Genomic DNA, 22,390 nt, shown 5'->3' with positions numbered 1-22,390 from the left:
TCTTAGTACTCATAACACAAGCTTCGCTTACTTTGGGACAAGATGGCGATGTGTGTATTGTCGTAGTATATTTATTTATTTATTTATTTACTTATTGATAATTAAAAATTTTACGCAAAGTGTACAATTTCGAAGCGGTGATACCGCTCGACTTACGAGTTCTAATCCCAGCACCTCTAACTATTCTAAGTTCTGTGCGTTTTAAGTAATTAAAATATCACTTGCTTTAACTGTAATCGGAAACATCGTGAGGAAACCAGCATGCCTGTGAGTTCAACATAATGTTATCAAAGGTGTGTGGAGTCCAACATTCCGCACTGGGCAGTTTATTAGTTGTTTACCTGTCTTTTCATAACTTGGTGTCTAAGACCAAGTATTACATTTTACTTAGACGGCCGATTGGCGCAGTAGACAGCGACCCTGCTTTCTGAGTCCAAGGCCGTGTGCTCGATTCCCACTAGTACTGGAAGATGTTTGTGTTGTGAATATGAAACTTTTTCAGTGGCTGGGTGTTAATTTGTATATTATAAGCATTAATGTATATGATATATTTAAATATATTCATCTTAGTACCCACAACTCAAGCTACTTAGCTATTTATTTAAAATGGTAACACAGTCAAACCACTCTACTTTACTAGTAGGCCACTGTACTTTAGTAGTGTTTCTCGAACAGGCCGTAAGTCATTTAGCAGTTAACATTAATTATATTATCTTGAATGCTCTAAACATTTACCATAAAATGGGGAAAATTGGAAAATTATATGAACTAGCAACATTCCGCGGGTATAAAGTGAGACGTGTGCGAGGCGTTTTCACAGTTTTTGGACAATATGCACTGCATGCAATAATGGCTGACTGAGGCTTATATAAGTTTCTAATAAACATTGCATAAAAGCAGGCGTTCCTTAGCGGAATCGAGCAATTGCTCGACGCCTGCCCAGTAATATGGAGAAGTTAAGTAAGGTGGAGGGTAAAAGACCACGTGGCCGATCACCTCGTCGCTGGTCTGACCAGGTAAAGTCGCTCACAGGCTTCCCTATCACAGAAGCTATCAAAAAGGCCGAGGATAGAACAGGATGGAAGGCTGTAGTAAAAATCGGAACTTGAATCCGGACACTACCTTAAGTAATGAAGCGAACGACGAAGAAGCAGATTTAGCGGAATACGCTTTTATAATATGATTCCTAAGGTAATTTTGGACCTACCAATGCATAAGTTTAAAGAATATGTTAAACCACATTTATTGAAGCGAGGGAATACACTTGATGAATTTCTTAATGACAAGGTTGCTTGGAAGCATCCAGCTTCGCTTTCATCTCTCGCAAGATAGAAAAATGAATTTTAAAAATAAATTGTTGATGTTGGAAAAGATCAACTGCTGAGTTTCTTGCCGGCTTCTTTTCGGTAGAATCTGCCTTCCGAACCGGTGGTAGAGTCACTACACACACAGACAGACGTGACGTTTCAAAAGTGCTTATATTAGGCCTACTTGAAATAAATGAATTTTGAATTTTTATTTTGAATATATTATGAAAATTAAGCTTACTTTGCTATACTCCGCGAAAAGCATCTCTCGATCTGTTTTTTGTGGAGTATAAGGATTAAAGAAATTGTAAATTACACCATACAGGTTCTCCTACTTTTCGCGGAGTAGTTATAGTAAAATAAGCTTAATTTTTATAATGTATCATGGAATTCCGCAAAGTAACGCTTGCTTCTATCCAATGTTTTTTTAATATAATTTTTATTATATATATTTTATAAGTAACATTGCGAAAAATGTATAAAAATACTTGTTTTGATTTTGTATTGAATTACATATGGCCATAATGGGAGGAATAAATGCTAAAATAAGGTTACTGGGTCAAGTGAACACTAGGAAGGGTTCCATTTGCAGATTCTAAAATAGGATTTTATTTATTGAATAAAAGCAAGCGTTACTTTGCGGAAATCCATGATATACAATGACATTTAACACTTAACATTTATTCATTGTAAAGTCAACATTTCCTGAGGATGCTCCGGTTTCGGAACTAAACGTGCGTACAGGGTACATTGCCGAAAATCTGTTTGGTGTGGAGTATAAGGATTAAAGAAACTAAATTACACCACACAGATTCTCCTGCTTCTCGCGGAATATAGCAAATTAAGCTTTATATTACAGGATTTTATTTACTTTAGACAAAATTACTACTGTTCCAATGAAAATAGGAACAGCGTTTTATCGTGAAATTATGCTTTTTACAAAATCGCAATTTATGACGCATTATAGCACTTCATTGTAGATATGTAGCTCAGCTATCTATCTAAGTAGCTTATATCTTTTTTTTTTTTTTTTTGATAAAGATAAATTATTAAATTATTCAGAGAGCCATCAGTCAATACCGTTAACAGAATACAGAACCATGATAAGTTGTCTCGATATTTTTTTATGTTATTTCACTGAAAAATAAGTAAATTTACTTAGGCGCAAAGTGCCGCTCCGATATAGGAATACTTTTATTTAAAAGAACGGTTCTCCACATTTACATAAACGCCTAAAACGCATGATGTTTACCCCTCAAAATATAAGAACAAAGACCATCCCTTAACCTTATAGAACAGAATGCTCAGTACGGGAGACTATCTTGTAGTTGGGCATTTTTAAGGGACCCTATTACTAAGACTCCACTGTCCGTCTGTCTGTCTGCCAGCACGCTGTATAACGAACCGTGGAATTTTGACAAATTATATATTTTTTGGCCACTTTAACAGCAAATGGTAAAAAACTGAATAAAATAAATACGTACTTAAGGATCTCTGATACAACAGCCATGACTTTATTAGCCATTTTTATAGATATTTTATGTTTTAATAGTACGGAACCCATCGTGTGTAAATCCGACTGGCACTTTAAAAATATACTTCATGAAAAAAATACTATACTTTTTTATATTATAAGTAGGTACTTTTAAGTTTCGTTTCAAGGTACGGAACCCTCAGCGCGCGAACTTCAGTCGCGCTTGAATGTTTTTTTTTAACTCGTTTTAACAATGTTGCCGATGACCTCCCTGGTAAAGCTGAACACATTTGTATCCTTGTCCTTAAACTTGTATCGGGTAGTCTGACGACTGCCGCGCGCGTGTTACGTGTTCGCAACAGCAGCGTTCTAATTTTAAATTTATCGGCACAGATAAGAATTAAAAAGAAAACGCACTAACAACTTTTCCGTCCAGTGTTTTTTTTTAACGACTTTTTATAATTTTTCTGTTGATGGTGCGCTGAATGCTTTGCAGAAGTTTGTAAATAAAAAGTTCTGTTAATTTCAGTGTATAAAAATGTGGACTGTGTTAAGTTTTAATTCTTAAATTTAGTTATTTAAACTCGTAGATTTTTGATAGTTTATCAGAATATTACGCAGGATTTTTCGATATTATGTACATAATAAAATATTTTAGCTGTTGAAGTACACTTTTATAAGGTGAGTCATATTTGATACTTATTATTTGTCAGTCTATAAAAAAAAACCAGCCAAGTGCGACTGACTCGCTCATTAAAAAAAATATGTAAAAATAATAATCATATTCAATTTTTAAAATAGTAATCGATGGCCCTGAACTAAAAAAAAGAATATTTTAATAACAGATACATTATGATTTAAGGTTATATTTATGTCAAAAGGCGAAAGATAAATTTTAGAGCACATACCTAACAAGCTGCTTAAGTGCGGGTTTGTGTAATTTTATGTTTATAAAGACTAGGAATATTTTGCCTTAAATACTATCTTGTGATAAAGTATCAAGGTTATTATTTTAAAGTAGTAAAAAATACGTGTATATTTTGGTCGAATTTCCGTCAAGGGTAGTAGGTATGCTTGAAGGCAGACTTCAAGAACAATAATCAGACCAAGCGAACTTGCAAGGGCTACACGTTTGTCCAGAAAACCGAATACAATCTAATAACACCTGTCCTTTAACTAATTTAAACAACGTAGAAACCACATGTATTTAAACAACGTAGGTTCTAACTTTGTGAATGTCTCTGAATAAGTTCAAAGTTTTATTTAACGTAAGTGAAAATACCTCTGATCTGTTGCATACCTATTATTTAATTGACGGCAGTGGGCAGCGATCCTGCTTTGTGAGTCCAAGGCCTTGGGTTCGATTCCCACGACTGTAAAATGTTTGTGTAATGAACATTAATGTTTTTCAGTGCCTGGGTGTTTATATGTATATTATAAGTATTTATGTATAGGTATTATTCATAACAATATTCATCAGTCGTTTTAGTACTCATGACACCAGCTTAGCTTATTTTGGGACTAGATGGCGATGTGGAATACCCACAGTCGTAGTATATTTATTTAATATTATATTTTCTTTTGATTTATAAATATTAAAATTTATAAGCCATATAATTTAAGAGTAGATACCGTTATGTAACTGCTTACCTACTTAGTACTAGAAGGAATAAATTGCTAAGGTTATTGTGAACTTTTCTAGTCTTTTGAAACATTCAAATCTGAGCTGAAATGTTTAGTTCAAGGTTAACAAACTCAAATCACCATAATGCGAAAAAATAATGTAGTTATGATTTTTTTATAAGAACCTGATATAGTAATATGCCTATTTGAATAAAGAAGACATGTGTTATAAATAATCTATCATTATGATTCGTTCAAGAGCAAAAGAAGGTCGAGGTTTCATTTTAAGGATATAGTGTCCCAATTCCTGCTAATGCGTAATATATCACCATCATCATCATGATGTCAACCCATTATCGCCCCACTACAGGGTACGGGTCTCCTCCCACAAGGGGAAGGGTTTAGGCCGTAGTTCACTACGCTTGACGCTCGACTCTAAGAACTTAGCTGATGTTTTTAAAATCACAAAATCCTTGATATAAGTCGTGTCGTGTTTTTCGAAGTTCAAGCGGTTCAGAGATACATTATTTACCGACTTCTCTTTTTTTTTTTTTTTTTTTTTAGTTTTTATTATTCTGTTATATAATAGTGTAGATGGCTCGTAGTTACCTAATAATAAAAAAATATTATTATTATCTGTGAAACCAAAACGCCAATAGTTTTTAATTTTTAACAGCCCTAAAATGACATGCAAAATTAAAAACATGTGACACCTGTCACTTTATTAGGTACTATGCGCATGTCATTTTTTTATCGTCAAAAGCGTTGCCATAATAAAATACTTAGAATGTTCTGAATTAGTTTTTTTGGAAAAATAAAAATAAATGAATGAATGAATGAAAAATAAAAAATAAAAAATAAATGAATGAATGAATGAATACACTTTTATTGTACACCAAGGAAAAAACGTAGTAAAAAAGTAGTTACAGAGATATAAATACATATCAAGAGAGTACAATTTGGTGGCCTTATCGCTACATAGCGATTTCTTCCAGGAAACCAATGGCGTAAAAGGAAAAACATAGAAAAGAGGTAGGTCGTGCAATAAATAAGATTTAAAATTATACAAATATATATATATATATATTATATATATATATATATGTAAATGTATTACATATAAGTACAAATAAAATATAAACATACATGAAATTACCCATAATTAATGTAAACTACTAACAATCATATACAACATATATAAATATGGAAATATATAACATAAATAGGTACCTATATAAATATATAACATAAAAATATGCTTCGCTCGTTTTAATATTTTTAGATGGTGATTCCTTATGAAATATACTCATGAATCCTTCAAAATTATTTCGTTATTCTGTTACACGTTGTATAGGTTTTATTTTGTTATTTACAGTTGTTTAAATTACAACCTCATGCGATATTAGTGCAGATACATTTGTGTTTCAAGCCGAGGTAAGACCTTATTTTACCGGCCTATATGTAGATATATACACTCTGTAATAAAATTATGTATTACATATTTTACTCAATAAAAACGAGAAATCGTTCAAGTTCATATGTTTTAATTAAATCCGAACGTAAGCAATTGTTCAAGGGTAGCTTTTAATTCTTTATCTATAGGCTTGAATTGATTTGAAGTCTACGTATTTGTCAATAACCAGTATGATTGATGACAGATGGTTGAATGCATAAATAATGTGTCTGGTGAAAGGCTTCGGTCGCGGCTAGTGACGGCTAGTGACCCTAGCTACAAAGACGTGTCGTTAAGCAATTTAGCGTTCCGGTACGGTGTCGAATAGAAACCGATTAGGTGTATGGGTTTAATATAACTGCAATATTACCTAACAGGTTAGCCCGCTACAATCTTAGACTGCATCTTCACTCACCACCTGGTGAGATAGCAGTCAAGGGCTAACTTGTAGTCTATACTAATAAATGAAGAGGAATTTCTTTTTTTTTTGTTTGTCTTTATGTTTGTACTGAATAGACTCCGAAAGTCCTGCACATAGGTTATAATTTATTTCCAAAAAAATGGAGATTCTTATGAAAATAGCAAAGAATACAGAACTTCGATATATATGTAGTACGTATTGACACCTAAATTAAATGCTACATCTCCCAAATAAACAAAAGAAGTCGCGGGCAACAGCATAATATCTCTACTTATAATAAAACTGTAACTGTACATTTAATATATTTTGAAAATTTTGACTGAGGGAAGCTTTATAATCGATACCGAGTCCAAAACAGATTTTTATTTAATTTTTGTCTGTCTGTCTGTCCGGACATAACGTAAAAACTACTGAAATCCGTTCAGTAGTTTTAAGTTGTAAGTCGCGCGAATCCGCTAGTCCTGTAATATAAAAATTACAGGATTTAGCGTCTAGTTAAATATAATTTAGTAAATAAATAAATTTAAAGAAATAAATATTACTATAATAAAGTTTAATATTTAGTAAAATGAACTGGTTTAAATATGTAATTGGGTCAGCTCGGAAGAACTCTGGAAATAGATGGTGAAACTCCTCACCAGCACGGCTAGCATGGGCAGGAGACAATTATATCCCCGGAGAACGAAAAAAAAATTATCTTCTCCCACAGCTTTATCAAGTCTCAGAGCTCTGGCGCACAAGTTGAAATAATATCCAAATAATATATGTGTAATAATAAACGGGGGTAAACTTCTAGTATTCCATGTTCCAGTGATTTAGCAGGTAGACACATTAATTATATTCCTTGTCAGGGGATATATTTTTTATCTCCTGCCCGTGCTAGGGCTACAGGAGTAATTGAATCTATCGCTAGCAGCAGTTCTGTTTTACAGTTTGAACCATAATTCATAAATCAAAGGTTGCCTGGCAGAGATCACTATTAAGCGATAAGGCCGCCTTTGTATTACGACTTCTTTCTATATGTTTCTGTTTTTGTTATATTTTATATATGTGAATGTTGTGGTATACAAATAAAGAGTTTAATAATAATAATTTATTAGTAGATTTTTACATAAAACATTAATAACTATTTACCGAAGAAGATAATCAAAAGGTTTCGAATTATTGTGTTCGGTCACAATTGAGTTTAGGTTGTAGGTATAAAAACGTACTTGCGTCCTTAAAAGGTAATGTCCGAGGTCCGAGGTGATGTAATAAGTTTTTCACATCGCTCGACAATGCCTTTTTGCAAGACGGTTCGCTACAGCTATAGTACTTCATAATGGGGGTTGTATTGATAATTCGAAATAAAATATTTTGTAAAGACTGCTCGTATATATATGTACAGACATAGGCTTATTTTAAAGAACGAGCCCCGTCCCGGGTTTTTATACAGTCTATTTGTGTATCTATCTGTGGCTTTATACATCCCAAACAAAGCATTTTTAAGCGGTTTGCCCTGTAGCCTATAATTTTTTAATATCGAGTATAGAGTTGGCGTTAGATATATTATGATTAGGGCTTTTAATGGAACACATTCTAGCGAATTAAGAATTATTTTAATTATTAATTTAATTATACATCTTTTTATTTATTTATTTATTTATTTATGTATATCCTTAGTATACTTAGTGTATTTTCATTTTCATTTTCATTTCATTTCATTTCTTTTCATTACTTACAGCTAGCCAAAACGTATACTAAGTCAGTTACAGATGTACATTAAAAAAATATTAGTTACTTTGTTGTAATTCTGAATATAATTTAGGAACTATCTAAACTTATATTAAATTTGTCAATTTGTTGGTGCTGACCAATCATATTATTGAGAAACGTGAGTGCGCGAAATGTTGGAACATTTCGAGCATAGTGCGTATACATCGTCATCATCATTATCCCAACCCAGGCAACCAATGACGAAGATAAAAAACAGTTACAGATAATAGTTCGGTCGTAAAATACATATTTCATTACTTAAATATATACATATAATATATAAAAAAACAATATTTGTAACTGAAGACAAAAAAATAAATAAGTAACTAGAATTATATATAAAATATATAAAATAAATAATTATCCTCAAATAAAAATAATAAAAAATGAATAAAAGAAAAGAAGGGAGCAGTGAACTATCCCGGATCATCAGTGTATTCAAAGTCAAAGTCAAAAATATCTTTATTCAAGTAGGCCCATAGGTGGCACTTTTGATGCGTACATAGGAATTACACGGTAGTGAGATGATATTGTTGAATTCATAATTCGTTTAAAGGAAATTGCATACAATTCTACAATACACTACCAATTGACATCTTGGAGATGTCTCTTAAAAAGTTCAAAGTTTGTATTAAACGTAAGCTTATAGAAAAGTCCTATTATAGTATAAAGGACTGCGTAATCGATAAAAAAGCTTGGGTGTAAATTATTGCTCTAACCAGGTTGCTCTTCTAATAATTTAAAATGACATTGTGAGATGGTGATAACAAAAAAAAACACCCGGCTAAGTTTGTTGTGGGTTTCTTCTTAGACCAGGACGCGTTTGGTACCCTCGTAGCTTTAGTTTTAAGTTTACGAATGTGGTTATCGCCATCATCTCACTACCGTGTAATTCTTATGTACGCATCAAAAGTGCCACCTATGGGCCTACTTGAATAAAGATATTTTTGACTTTAACTTTGACTTTATGACTTTATTGATGATGATATTTCCACCCAGTTGCAAGGATTGCGGTCACGATGGGACTGCTGTACGAGATGTCAAGTACGATGTCACTGGTAGAATCTGACTACCCGCTTTCTTGTTCTTTTTGTTGGTAGATATTTAACTGTTCGACATACTTCACTGCATCGTCACTTTTCAATCGAGAAGCTGTACGATGCTTTCTTGGTTTGCATAATTCTTCCACTAGATTCCACACACTTGTTATTATTAAACAAACCAAGAAAGCATCGTACGTATCTTTAACTACGGAACAAAGATTTACAAATGCTCTAATTTGTCTATGATGCCACAAGTGACGCTATGACACCTGGCGAGCGTTTTGGCGGGAAAAAATTCTTCAAAAATAAGAGATTTTTTGTATATACTTCTGAACAACATAAGACAGTTTTTCTAAAATAAGTCAACATTGGAATAACGCGGATGCTCGAAGCCTTCATTATCACGTACACGTAATAAAATTCCCAGAAACTCCGTGACTCGCATACAATCTTCAGAGAATCTTCTTCTTGGTCTTCACTGGCTTTCCATACCGAACTGAAGATGTCGTCCCGAGGTTGTCTATTTACAAAATAGAATTGTGTTGTTCTAAATTTAAACTTATGATTTTGTACATTACCTGAGGGCTCTCGAAAATTCATAAAGATCCTTCGCCCTATGAATACATTCATATACATATACATACATATAGCATATCTGTTCTCTACTTTTTTTTGTGGCAGTCCACAGGTGTAAGCTCTAGGTAGTTCTAGAATATTCTTTACCCAAACATTAAGTAATATTATATTTTTTCAGGAAGATGGAAAGCGTGACCCAGGCCACTCTCCTCATCGCGATTTCCCTATTATTTCTGGGACAAAGTCGTGTCAGAGGATTCGAACCACAGTCAGATATCGGCTACCCAGCAGGGCTTATACCTGAATGTATGTATTTTTTTTATCACCATCATCATCGTCCTATTTAAGTCCCACAGCTGGGCACAGACCTCGTATATCATTGGAGTGAAGGTTTTAAGATAAAGATTCACCATCACATATTTTTTGCTATTTCATAAACTGCTTTCTTTGGTCTAATTGTCGGTCTAGAGGTTGGCATGTTCAACTATTGATAACGAAATCACGAAGTACTGGGTTTGATCCCGGCAGGTACGGGCCAAGATTTGCTGCATACCGAGTTTTTGTTTTAAAAATTCTTAGTAACTACCAGTAAGAAATTTGGAGGCCACCAACTACGATACTCGAAGATCGGGTTATCACAATATACTTTATTAATTATATATACCTACTCTTAATTTGCACAATAAAAGTCGAAAAAACAGAAGAAGAGAGAAAAAAGCACATGACGTATTAAAAATTGTTAAAGCGCACCAATCCATAATTAAATTAAATATCACCCACGAATTTAGTTAACACCATCATTTCACTACAACGTAAAAGTTTGTACCTACTTATGTACGCCAAAGTGCCTTAAGACCTATTTGAGAAAATAAGTTTTGACTTTGATTTTGACTTTGGCATTGCTCCAATTAAAGTATATATCAGCTAATTGACGTCACGCGAAAGCCATGGCGTGGCGTCCTCAAGATTATTGATCAGGTATTCATGAAAGTAAAACTACGAAGGTTCCTGAAGCGTTAACAAAAAGATTACATGAACGATAAAAGCTTTGGTGTACATTTTTCTAATTAGATAGCTAACCGCTCACCACTGCGGTGAACAGTGAGTCTTATCAATAGGATGTCCAAAGTTCGAACCGTGTTTTGGTATATCATATTTATTAATTACTACAAATACAAATAAAAATAAATGTACGAACTTCACATTTATGTGCCTGCGATAGACGTTTGATTTTAGAGTTTTTATTTTATTTTTTCATCATAAAGTCTACAATTAAGGTATCGTAATTCATGAATAAGGGCGATATACTGAATGATAATTACTAATTATAATGTTAATTAATAAATAAATATACTATGACAATACACACATCGCCATCTAGCCCCAATGTAAGCGTTAGCTTGTGTTACTAAGATGTCTGATGAATATTTTTATGAATAATATACATACAAGTAAATACTAAGAATATACATATAAACACCCAGACCAAAATATTCATGCACATCACACAAACATTTTCCAGTAGTGGGAATCGACCCCACGGCCTTGAACTAAGAAAGCTGCCCACTGCGCCTGTCGGCCGTCAATATAAAAAATTAATTGAGCGAATGTATTGTAGCGACTACAATCTTAAATAGGGCCACTTTTAAAAAAGGGCCCAATAAAACCTAAGGTCACGGTGAATTTTTACATATCCTAGTTTAAGATATTAGTTAAGGCATCGAGAGTCCTGTTTTTGGACTAGTTTACGATTTTATAGTCGCCCGCTTGGGATAATATTCGTCCGCTTAATATTTTTATTCTCGCGCTTTGTAATTTTTCGCATTCAAAATGTAATACTGCTTGGTTAAGTATGCTATCTAATTTGCAGTCGCGATATTCGCTTTATAAACATAACATATAAAAATAACTTATTATATCGTATTCCAGGTCCAGGTGTAACGAAGAATGCGAGCATCACCCCGGTAACGATGAAGATGTTGCAGATCATCGTGCAACGGGTATCAGATAAAGGCCAGGTGATAAGGAAGCAGTTCCCGATCCTAACCGCGCACAGAAACATTGCTAAGGATAAGAGCATAGGTGGGAATATTTGCTAGTTTAACAATCTTTAGTCTTTATTTCAAAAATTAAAAGTGACACAAACAATAAAATATAATAATATAATAATGCGCAAAGGCGGCCTTTTCGCTTTAAGCGATCTCTTCCAGACAACTCTTTATGGTAGAATGAAGTTAGGGAAAACGGCATAGTGCAAAAGGTAAATAACAGGTGATAACATAAATTATATACACTTTTAAAACTATTATCCTTAAAATAAAATTAAATACCTATCTATATATAAACATACACATATCGATATTAACATATGAATATATAACTTAAAAAAAAATATAAACATACAAAAGAACATACATATACTATATCATATTAAAATCTTTTAGGCGATTTTTAAACATGTTCATTGTCTGACTGACTCATATCTCTCGGCAATTCATTCATGTCGTAGTAGGTATATTATTTATTATTAATTATTGAAGGAATCTTAAACTGGGTTGCAAACAAGTAGGTACCTATAAAAAGTTTAAACCCTGATTAATAGCAAAGATCTTATATTTAACAAAAAGACTTAGTCGGTGGCCACCGTAGTGGTGTCGATTTTGTAGTGAGTATCGAACCTCTACGGTGTACCACAGTGCAGTAATAAAGACTGTTCAACAACTTCCATCTGAAAGACGATGATAATGATTTCTAGGTCCCCCAAGTAGTCCTATTACTTATATATATTTTACTTGTCAGGGGATTATTTGTAGAAAATATAGGACAGTTAACACTAAGTGTTTTAAATGTCGGCCATAATATAACTTTTAGGCTGTCATGACATAGCTTTGAATCAATCTCCAAATATAAATATATAGCATAGTTGTATTAATTTAAACTAACAATTCTTGTAAATATAATGTGTGTATTTCTAAAACTGTATAAAGATTTGGATGATTTTCTGCTTTGTAGGTGTACTTTTTCATGTAAAATCGATTGTATAAATCTACGTTTTGTTTATAAAGACTAATAACTATAATGTTTTATCTTACAAATACTTCATTATTATATATTTTATGTATCAATAGTACATATCCTAAATAACGTGTTATTTTGGAGAACATACCCAATCTTCTCCGAAAGAACACGATTTTACGAAAAAATAATAACGCCCAATTACTGAATCCCTATAAATCACACTCTGCTATTTTAAACAATTACTAAAAGGTTAGACGCTTTTATACGAAGCTATTATAAATTGAACCTTCAGAGGTTTACCGCAAAATCCTTGTGTGGTTGACATCCAATCAACTCGCACGCAACGTTTTTAATCCATGCTTCTGATATAAACTAAATCTTCTGTCGTTCGTATTTCTTACGTGCTGTGTGGTAACGGTAGATCAGAATCCAGTTTTCACGACCCCCTCCTCTTCGGGTGTCGTACGAGGCGACTAAAGCAATATAACGAAGAATGGGCCTCTCTTCTACTACCACCATCTACTGACATCAACGAACCTTCTGCGGGGTAATTATAGGCGAACCGTTCCATTGCCCAGCAGTCGACTGAAGCTTTTTTGCTTTCTTTTTCGGATGGACATTTGCCGATAACCGCCTGAGGGGTTGCTACGGCGTCACCGGGGGAGTGGGGCGAGCGCGAAAGCTCGCCATGAGAAGAGCCCCAGGGCTCGACGACATCGAGGGGGGGTCGACTGAAGGTTATGTAGGCTATTTATATAGGCTTTCTTGACAAGGTTGCTTGGAAGCATCTGGCTCCGCTTTCAGCTCTAACAAGATAGAAAAATGAATGTTAAAATGTAAAATGTAAATTTGACGGCCGATTGGCGCAGTTTGCAGCGACCCTGCTTTCTGAGTCCACAACAGTCAGTCAGTTCTGGGCCGTGGGTTCGATTCCCACAACTTGAAAATGTTTGTGTGATGAGCATGAATGTTTTTCAGTGTCTGGGTGTTTATATGTATATTCTAAGTATTTTTGTATATTATTCATAAAAATATTCATCTGTCATCTTAGCACCCATAACACAAGCTACGCTTACTTTGGGGCTAGATGGCGATGTGTGTGTTGTCGTTATATATTTATATATATTATATATATTATATATATAAATATATTTATATATATATTAAACTTCTTGAGGAAAGCTGCATGCCTGATAACTCTCCATAACGCTCTCAAAGATGTTTGAAGTCCACCAATCCGTACTAAGCCAGCGTGGTGACTGCCGACCGAGCCCTCCTTATTCTATGTGGTTGATATCCTGCCACGTATATTTTCGTTACTTTTAAGGCTAGAGTGAATAGACTTTTTCTAGGCAAGCGTGCTCCAACCTAGACGTCATCATTGCTTTCTAACGGGCATGATTGTCGTCAAGCTCTGGCCTATGGTTAATAAAAAAAAAAAAAAGACCCGTGCCCTGTATGTAGTTGGTTGGCAATCTTTACTTATAATAAAACTGTAACTGGAAGATTTCTGTACATTTAATATATTTTGAAAATTTTGACCGGGGGATGCTTTATGATCGATACTGAGTCCAAAACAGATTTTTATTTAATTTTTGTCTGTCTGTCTGTCTGTCTGTCCGGGCATCACGTGAAAACTACTAAACGGATTTAAATAAAATTTGGTATAATGGTAGCTGATATTCCGGGTCAACATATAGGCTACTTTTTATCCCGATAAACAATAAGTTTCTCCCGGGAAATGAGATAATTTTTTTTATAAATTTTACTTCATAGCTCCGTTAAATTTGAAACGATTTTAATCATTATTTTTTTATTTGAAAGTGTATATTATCAAGCATGTTTTGTGTAATTTTAATGAAGATCTGATAAATATTGTCGGAGATAAAAGACACAACTCTTCACAGATAACAGCGTGTCGTAAGGTATATGGGACAACGATCAAATGCATGCGTACCATCCTACTAATAAAATAAATGCGAAAGTTTGGGAGTATGGAAGTATGGATGGATGTATGTTTGTATGTATGGATGAACATGTTTAAAGTAATCATTATTACCTACAAAAAAGTCCGGGAGGCTAAATGTCTAACTGTTAAGTCACAATAACCGCTTTTTGTTATAATTTGTCAATCAAAACACGGGTAAAATCTTAAGATAGTGACGTTCCTATCAGATCCCTATCCAAATAAACAGTTTTATAGTTAAAATTAATTATGTACGTGCAAATTGCTCTTTAAATTATTCAAATTGGACCTATCGTTACGGGTATAGAAATGCTAAAAGATATTAAATCCGATAATAACCGATTTGATGCAGACAAAGTTGCGCGGGTCAGCTAGTAAATAATAAATAAATAAATATACTATGACAATACACACATCGCCATCTAGCCCAGCGTAGCTTGTGTTATGGGTACTAAGATAATTGGATGAATATTTTTATAAATAATATACACCCACACTTATAATATACAGATTAACATCCACTGAAAAACATTCATGTTCATCACACAAACATTTTCCGGGGTTGGGAATCGAACCCACAGCCTTGGATTCAGAAAGCAGGGTCGCTGCTCACTGCGCCAATCGGCCGACTTTCGACTATACTTGTATTGGAATAAAATAATAATGCTGAAGGCCAAAATCCAAAGAGTATGTTAAGGAATACGCAGTACAAGTTGTAATTTTTTTTCAGATTTCAAAAACCGGAAGACAGTCCTGTACGCAGTCGGTTTCTTGGACAGTTCTGTCTTTCCGCAGAGCCAAGCTGTCGGAAACGCCTACTCGAAACGTGGCTACAACGTCCTCATTACTGAGACTTTTAGCTTCCTAACGTATATATATCCCAAGTAAGTGTTTATTTATATTTATATTAGCGGACCCCAGCGCCATCTATTGGGCTGATTTGTGAATTTAAACCATTCAGGGCCACCCAAACGCATACCGAAAAAATAATTCAAATCGGTCCAGCCGTTTAGGAGGAATACAGTGACATACACACGCACACAAGAAATATGTGGCGTGCATAGAGGGTATGCACAGGGTATTCAGATGATACAAAATGAAGAAAATCTCCAGTAGGAGTTATAAATACTTAAGGGTAGGTTTTTATAATATATAGCACGCCTTAGATAGCCCGCTACCATCTTAGACTGCATTATCACTTACAACCAGGTGAGATTGCAGTCAAGGGCTAACTTGTAGTGGAATATATATAAAGTTTAGTAGACAAATTTCATCCTGGATATACACTGATTGTTTTTTTTTTCGGATAAAAAAAAACGTTAAGGCTTCACGCTACGACATATGGGCACAGATAGCACATTATAAGCATGGTATTTAAAAATCCAAGCTCAATATTGCGATCTTTATCAAATAAATAGCTCCTGCTATTGCATTTAAACAATTAAAATACAATAATCTGATAACTGATTGCATACGAGTACAGCACGTTACCATTCCATAAAACAATGCATTAATTTGCATTGAAGTCTGAATATAAATTCACAAATTTTGTTAATCATGCACTAACAATTAAAACTGTTGTACAGAATTTAAAAGAGAATAATTGCTTATTGCAAAGAGCAAGATAAAAAATTAAATAAGACCCACCACGCCGCTCCAATGCGGGTTGGCGGGCGCACAATTTTTTTTTTTAATAAGAAGATTAATCAATCATTACAATAGTTAAAAGTAAAGTAGGCTGGTAAAAGTCGCAGCGCAAATTCCGAATGCGATTACTATCCATACGCGAATGTGTAAAAGTAAATGCGCAAAGCTAAGGCCAAACCAAGGCGACTAATGCGCATTTACAGTAGGACTAGTTGGTCGGAAGTATAATGGTAGGAAATGGCTTAGTGCTAAAACCTTTGGTAACCGAGTTACATGCCCGGCGCGCATCGCAACGTGCGTTTTTAATTTCTTCTTCTTACGGTGCCCTTCCGACTAGCGAAGGTTGGAAGTCAGTTTCGCAAATTTCTGCCTGTTTTTCGCGAGGCGAAATAATTCAGCTGCACTCGCGATCCCTGTCCACAGCCACTCTCTGATGATCGAAACCAGGATTTATTTTTGCGACTTGCCTCTACTTTCGGCCACTTTTCTCATCATAGTAAGTTATCAAATCAAATCAAAAATACTTTATTGCATACAAGAAAAAATAAATAAAAGAGAACAAAGGTCAAAGTCAATTTAATTTGTGTAACAAAGGCGGCCTTATCACTTATAGTGATTTCTTCCAGGCAACCATTATGAGGAATTGGCTCACATATGAATCCTTGTAGCGGTGCGCAAAACTCTATGAATATACATACATACTAGCTGTTGCCCGCGACTTTGTCTGCGTTTGATTTTGTTTTTAAAGTATTCAGTATCGCTAAGCCATAAATGAGTATAGTAGTATATATATATATAACTTTTTTTTTTTTTTTTTTTATTAACGATAGGCCAGCGTTTGACGACAATCATGCCCGTTAGAAAGCAATAGAGGTCTAGGTTGGAGCACGCTTGCCTATAAAAAGCCTATTCACTCTAGCCTTGAAGGTACTTAAATTATACGTGGCAGGAAACACAGTTACCGGGAGGGCGTTCCACATCTTAGCGGCACGTATCAGAAACATGGATAAAAAACATGTGACTGTCAATTAATTATAGACAAAAAAATTGCAATAAAATAAAATTGCGACTATAATTAAAGATCTAAGCTACCCTATCTCTTAAGTCGGACCAGACTGCTCACGGAGTGCCAATTTAATTTAAAATCGGTTAAGTAGTTTAGGAGTCCATCGCGGACAAACATCGTGACAGGAGATTTATATATATTAAGATTGTAATTACAAATTCTTAGTCGTGCAGTTGCAGGAGCTCATATCTCTTGTGCCTTAGCACGCGCCCCAGATATGCAACTTTCCAGACGTTGATAGTGTGTAAAAGTTACTTCTACTTACCTACGTATTTTATGAGTGTGTTAGCAAATAGGGCATTACAGCACTTTATCTATGATAAACCCGATGATTATATTACGAGTAAATATATCAACAAATCATAGTTTGTATACTCATTGATAGTGTATTGAAAATAGAATAATGGCCTTTAGTAGACTGTCAAAGAAAAGTATAGGATCTATGGCGAGGGACGCGAGTTTGACTAGATAGATTTGCGGGAAAGAAAAGTTAGCACGGATTTAAATTAATGAATTGAAAACTATAAATAAATTAATGAATTGCTAAAAAAAGAGGATGGGAGGCCATATACAATGTTCAGGATGTTTTCCTCCACAGTTGAAGCAAATGATATTTTAATTGCTTAAAACAAACATAACTTAGGAACGTTAGAGCTGCTTGCTGTGATTCGCACTCGGCCCCCGGAAAGTGGAGTCTTATTCCTATATACGAATATTAAGCATCCATATTAGATTTTCCTTTAATTTTTTAATTATTAACTTGATGGAAAAAAAATGTACGATCAATAGTTTATTTTCTTTTTCATACTTGGATACTACATTCTTTAAAATTTTCTTATAATAATGTTTAGAGACTGCTGGATTAATATTCTGAATTTCAATAACCGAGAATTAGTTGATAATCAACATTTAATATTTAATTCCAGATCAGCCCGCCTTACAAGATACATCGGTAAGAAAATAGGTGAGTTTCTGGTTAAACTGATGGATTACGGACTCGAGGCCGAAAATTTAGAATTAGTTGGTGCAAGCTTAGGAGCTCACGTCGCGGGTCATGCAGCAAAGTACATCTACGCAGCCACAGGAAAGAAACCATCAAGAATAACTGGCCTAGATCCAGCAGGACCCTGCTACAGGGCACTCCCTCCAGCAGAAAGACTTGATATATCAGATGCAGATAGAGTTGATATAGTTCATACAAATATTGATGGGTTTGGTATAGCGGAACGCTTAGGACATATAGATTTTTACGTAAACGGAGGGGAGTTCCAACCAAGTGACATTCCATACATACCCTGTTTAGTTCTTTGTAGTCATATACGTGCAATCTTATACTGGTGGCAAGCTATTGAGCACCCAAAGAAGTTTATAGCTGTCCAGTGCGATAGTGTGCAGGAAGCTAGATTCGCTAAGTGCTATAACAACACTAAAGTTAACTATCTCGGTTTGGCAGCTGACTTTAGGAAGCCAGGTATATATTATTTGCAAACTAACAATGAGTTTCCATATTTTAGAGGGAAAGATGGATTGAAGGAGGAAAATGAGATATATCTATCTGTTATTAGAAAACTTAATTCTGATGATGTTTTTCAGGTATAGAAAGTTTACACTGTAACTAGATACTACTTCATGAATTGAAGTAAGTAAATAGGAAATAATGAGTTAAATGTACTTGTTACATTTAAATTAAATTTGAACTACGTGATTTTTAATAGAATACATTAAGTAGTAATTTAGACAAAACGAATTAATAAAATTATGTAGCTGCCATAAAAAAAAAACAAAAAAAGCCTTTGGGCCGGAATACAAATTTATGTAAATATAATAAAGGAAATAATTAACCTAATTTATAGTTCAAACAATTTTCCGCAATTTTTTGCCGGCTGCAAAATAGAAACTTATGGAGCGTCACATTCAACGAATGTTTTTAGAGATACACATACAAATGATGTATATCTGGTGAAACAGAAGATGAAACCATTAAAGTAGTCGAATTAATTAAGTTAAATACACAATATAGTCCTAGTTAGTAACTGTATGTAAATATACTGAAGATCAATGCATTGAAAACTTGAAAATCCATTTATATCTTTCTTCTTTGGTTAATTTTATAATATTAACAGCTGCAAATGCATTTTGTATTTATTTTTGGCCCTTTTTTATTTTTACCTCTTCGTACAGGGACTAAAAATGTTATTTTATTTACTTTAATGTTGATGTATTGCATCGAAATCATTGTACTTTTTATATTGTATTTTATCTTTTTATATATTCAAAATGTTAGGTCACAAGTTTCATTGGAATGAAAAACAGGATTAGGGCCTTGAAAGGTCACTCAGAATTAATATATCTAGTCTTAAAATAAATTAGTTATATGTCTTCTTCTTGCCCATAAACAATATTATGTGGGCTTTCTTCTTTATACTTGCTGTGGGTTAGTCATCTTAAAACTCGAATACAGACGTGAAATTACACGCAAATGAGGCGAGAAACCGTCAGTTTGAAATATTAGGTATCTCAAATATACACTTATGTTGTTATCACGAATTCAGACCTTCTAAACACCGTGAGTCTGATTTGAAGGGGTACTTCACCGAAGATCCAAAATGATATAAAATTGACAAAAACAGAACTGTTTTTGCTTATTTTTTACGACCGAGAATCTGTTACTCTTCAACCTTTCTTCGGAATGTTTTGTTAGTGGAATAACTGAAATCTTTCCGAAGGGGCTTTTCAAAGTCAGTCAGTCTCCCAGATCATCCGCACGATATCAATTTTGGGCCGTTTCGGGTACCTCTTTACACCAGACTCACCGTGGTCTAAATTAATAAATAAATAAATATACTAAGACAAAACACACATCGCCATCTTGCCCCAAAGTAAGCGTAGCTTGTGTTATGGGTACTAAGATAGCTGATGAATATTTTTTTATGAATATAATACACATAATACTTATAATATACAGATAAACACCCGACAACTGAAAAACATTCAAGCTCATCACACAAACATTTACCAGTTGTGGGAATCGGTAATACTATATGTGTATATTTGAGATCTCTAATATTTCAAACTGTCGGTTGTTCACCTCTGTCGCGTATAATTTGTAATAATTAAATCTTCCTCATACACATTTGAGTAGTAGTAAAGCTTTTTGTGACAGAGCTCGTCCGGGGAAGTACTATCACGATTCTATTTCTGCCGCTAAGCAGCATTGCTGCAATGCTGAGTTCCGGTCAGCAAGCGTGCGAGCCCTGTTAAGTGCTGCTCTGTATATAGGCGATGGTTTCCACTTATCAGGTGGACCATCTGCTTCGTCCGTAAATTATTACTGTAAAATCAAATATATATATATATAATATATAATAAAATCAGCAGCGTGGTGTGGAATCTGTTATATGAGAGAGTAGTTCTGTGCCCAGCAGAGGGGTTCTGATACGCTAGTGATTACAATGATTTTTTATACAAGAGAACTGTGAGTAGATAAACAAACTAAACTAAAAATGAAAGTAATAATTTTTTTTTTTTTTTTAAAAGATTACTACAATTAATTGCTAGTGGTCTTTATACTAACATACTAGCCTGTATGTAGAGACCATGAATGACTTCTTATTTTCTTTAACAAAGTAAGTAAGAATTTTGTCAAATTTGTGTGATTTATTTTCGTCATTATCAGCCTACGTACCTAACGTACGGGTTTCTTTAAAGATGAGAAAAAAATATGCCGAAGTCCACCACGCTGTCCGAGCGCAAATTGGTTGCCTTTAGACACCTTTGAGAATATGGCGTAGAATTAAAGTTTACCGTTAAAACAAGTTCGATAGAGACGTGCCGTTAAGCGATTTAGTGTTCCGGTGCGATATCGCGTAGATTAGGGGTATGACTACCATACTCCCTCACAAGTTAGCCCGCTACCATCTTAGACTGCATCTCTGTACATCTCTTACCACCAGGTGAGATTGCAAAAAAGGGCTAACTTGTAGTGGAATAAAAAATAAAAAATAAGATAAAACGCACATAGCACCGAAAAGTTAGAGTTACGTGCATTACAAAAGGTATCGAATTCCTACCCCGAGTGTGAAGCCGCAGTCTTAACCACAAGGCTATCACCACTTCACAAACTTACACAGATAAAACAAAATTGTTCAAATTACCAAATAAGATGAGGTTACCTATACCCAGTACCCACCTTTAAGAATAATAATAAAAAAATAATAATAAACTTTATTAATTATTATTGCGTAGAATTGTCAGACATACAGGTCTCCTCATGATGTTTCCTTTCACCGTGAAAGAAAGTTAAAACGCACATAGCACCGAAAAGTTTGGGTTACGTGGATGACGAAGGGTATCGAACTCTGTACCCCGAATTTTAAGCCGGAGTCTTAACCACAAGGCCACCACTTCATCACCACTTCACAAACTCACAGATAGATAAAACAAAACGTTCGAAAAATATATATATATAATTGGAATCTCAGAATCGGCTCCAACGATTTTCATGAAATTTAGTATACAGGGGGTTTCGGGGGCGATAAATCCATCTAGCTAGGATTCATTTTTAGAAAATGTCATTTTATTTGTGTTTTCCGGTACATAAGTTTAAACGAAATGCTGGAAAAAGGACATGGCTGTTACATATACCTTCATACATGCATGCAGGTCAAACCAATAAAAGCGTGTTTTAAAAAAAACGGAAATCGTGTACGTAGTCATTAATTATCTACTTAACATATAAATTGTACTTGGAGGTCAACGGTGATTTGAAGTAACCTTAAACTGTTTTAACTTTAATGATAGGTACCTAGCTCTAGCAATTATACGCTTTAATTAAGACGAATACAAGATTTACTCGATTGTTTTATATATAGTTAACAAGCAAGAATACGTGGCTTCGTGTATATTAATTTGTTCACTTGTATGCCCGGAAAAAAATGTTCAACAGTTTTGTGAGTGGGTAAAAAATGATAAACTTAAAATGTGACAATAATATAAATTATAAACTAATTAAATAAAGCTGAAGAGATTGTTTGTTTACTTA

The 22,390-nt window shown here is 34.2% G+C and overlaps 1 protein-coding gene across 2 annotated transcripts; it reads left to right on the top strand.

Annotated features, from left to right (window-relative positions):
• The first annotated feature begins 3,207 nt into the window (after positions 1 to 3,207).
• Positions 3,208 to 19,424, top strand: LOC120623415 (phospholipase A1-like). Of its 2 annotated transcripts, none has more exons than XM_039889441.1 (5): positions 3,208 to 3,462; positions 9,831 to 9,958; positions 11,582 to 11,734; positions 15,367 to 15,520; positions 18,276 to 19,424. In XM_039889441.1, exons 2-5 carry the CDS (start codon positions 9,835 to 9,837, stop codon positions 18,946 to 18,948), a joined length of 1,104 nt encoding a protein of 367 aa, XP_039745375.1. In that variant the 5' UTR covers positions 3,208 to 3,462; positions 9,831 to 9,834; the 3' UTR covers positions 18,949 to 19,424. The 2 variants fall into 2 exon arrangements, with proteins under 2 accessions (XP_039745375.1, XP_039745383.1); XM_039889449.1 differs by lacking the exon at positions 3,208 to 3,462 and adding an exon at positions 5,384 to 5,436.
• The last annotated feature ends 2,966 nt before the right edge of the window (positions 19,425 to 22,390 follow it).

This window comes from Pararge aegeria, chromosome 1, assembly GCF_905163445.1.
Source record: "Pararge aegeria chromosome 1, ilParAegt1.1, whole genome shotgun sequence".
In the NCBI taxonomy this organism is placed as follows: domain Eukaryota; kingdom Metazoa; phylum Arthropoda; class Insecta; order Lepidoptera; family Nymphalidae; genus Pararge; species Pararge aegeria.
The sequence above is the reverse complement of the archived record's forward strand: the minus strand, read 5'-3'. Positions and strand labels throughout refer to the sequence as shown.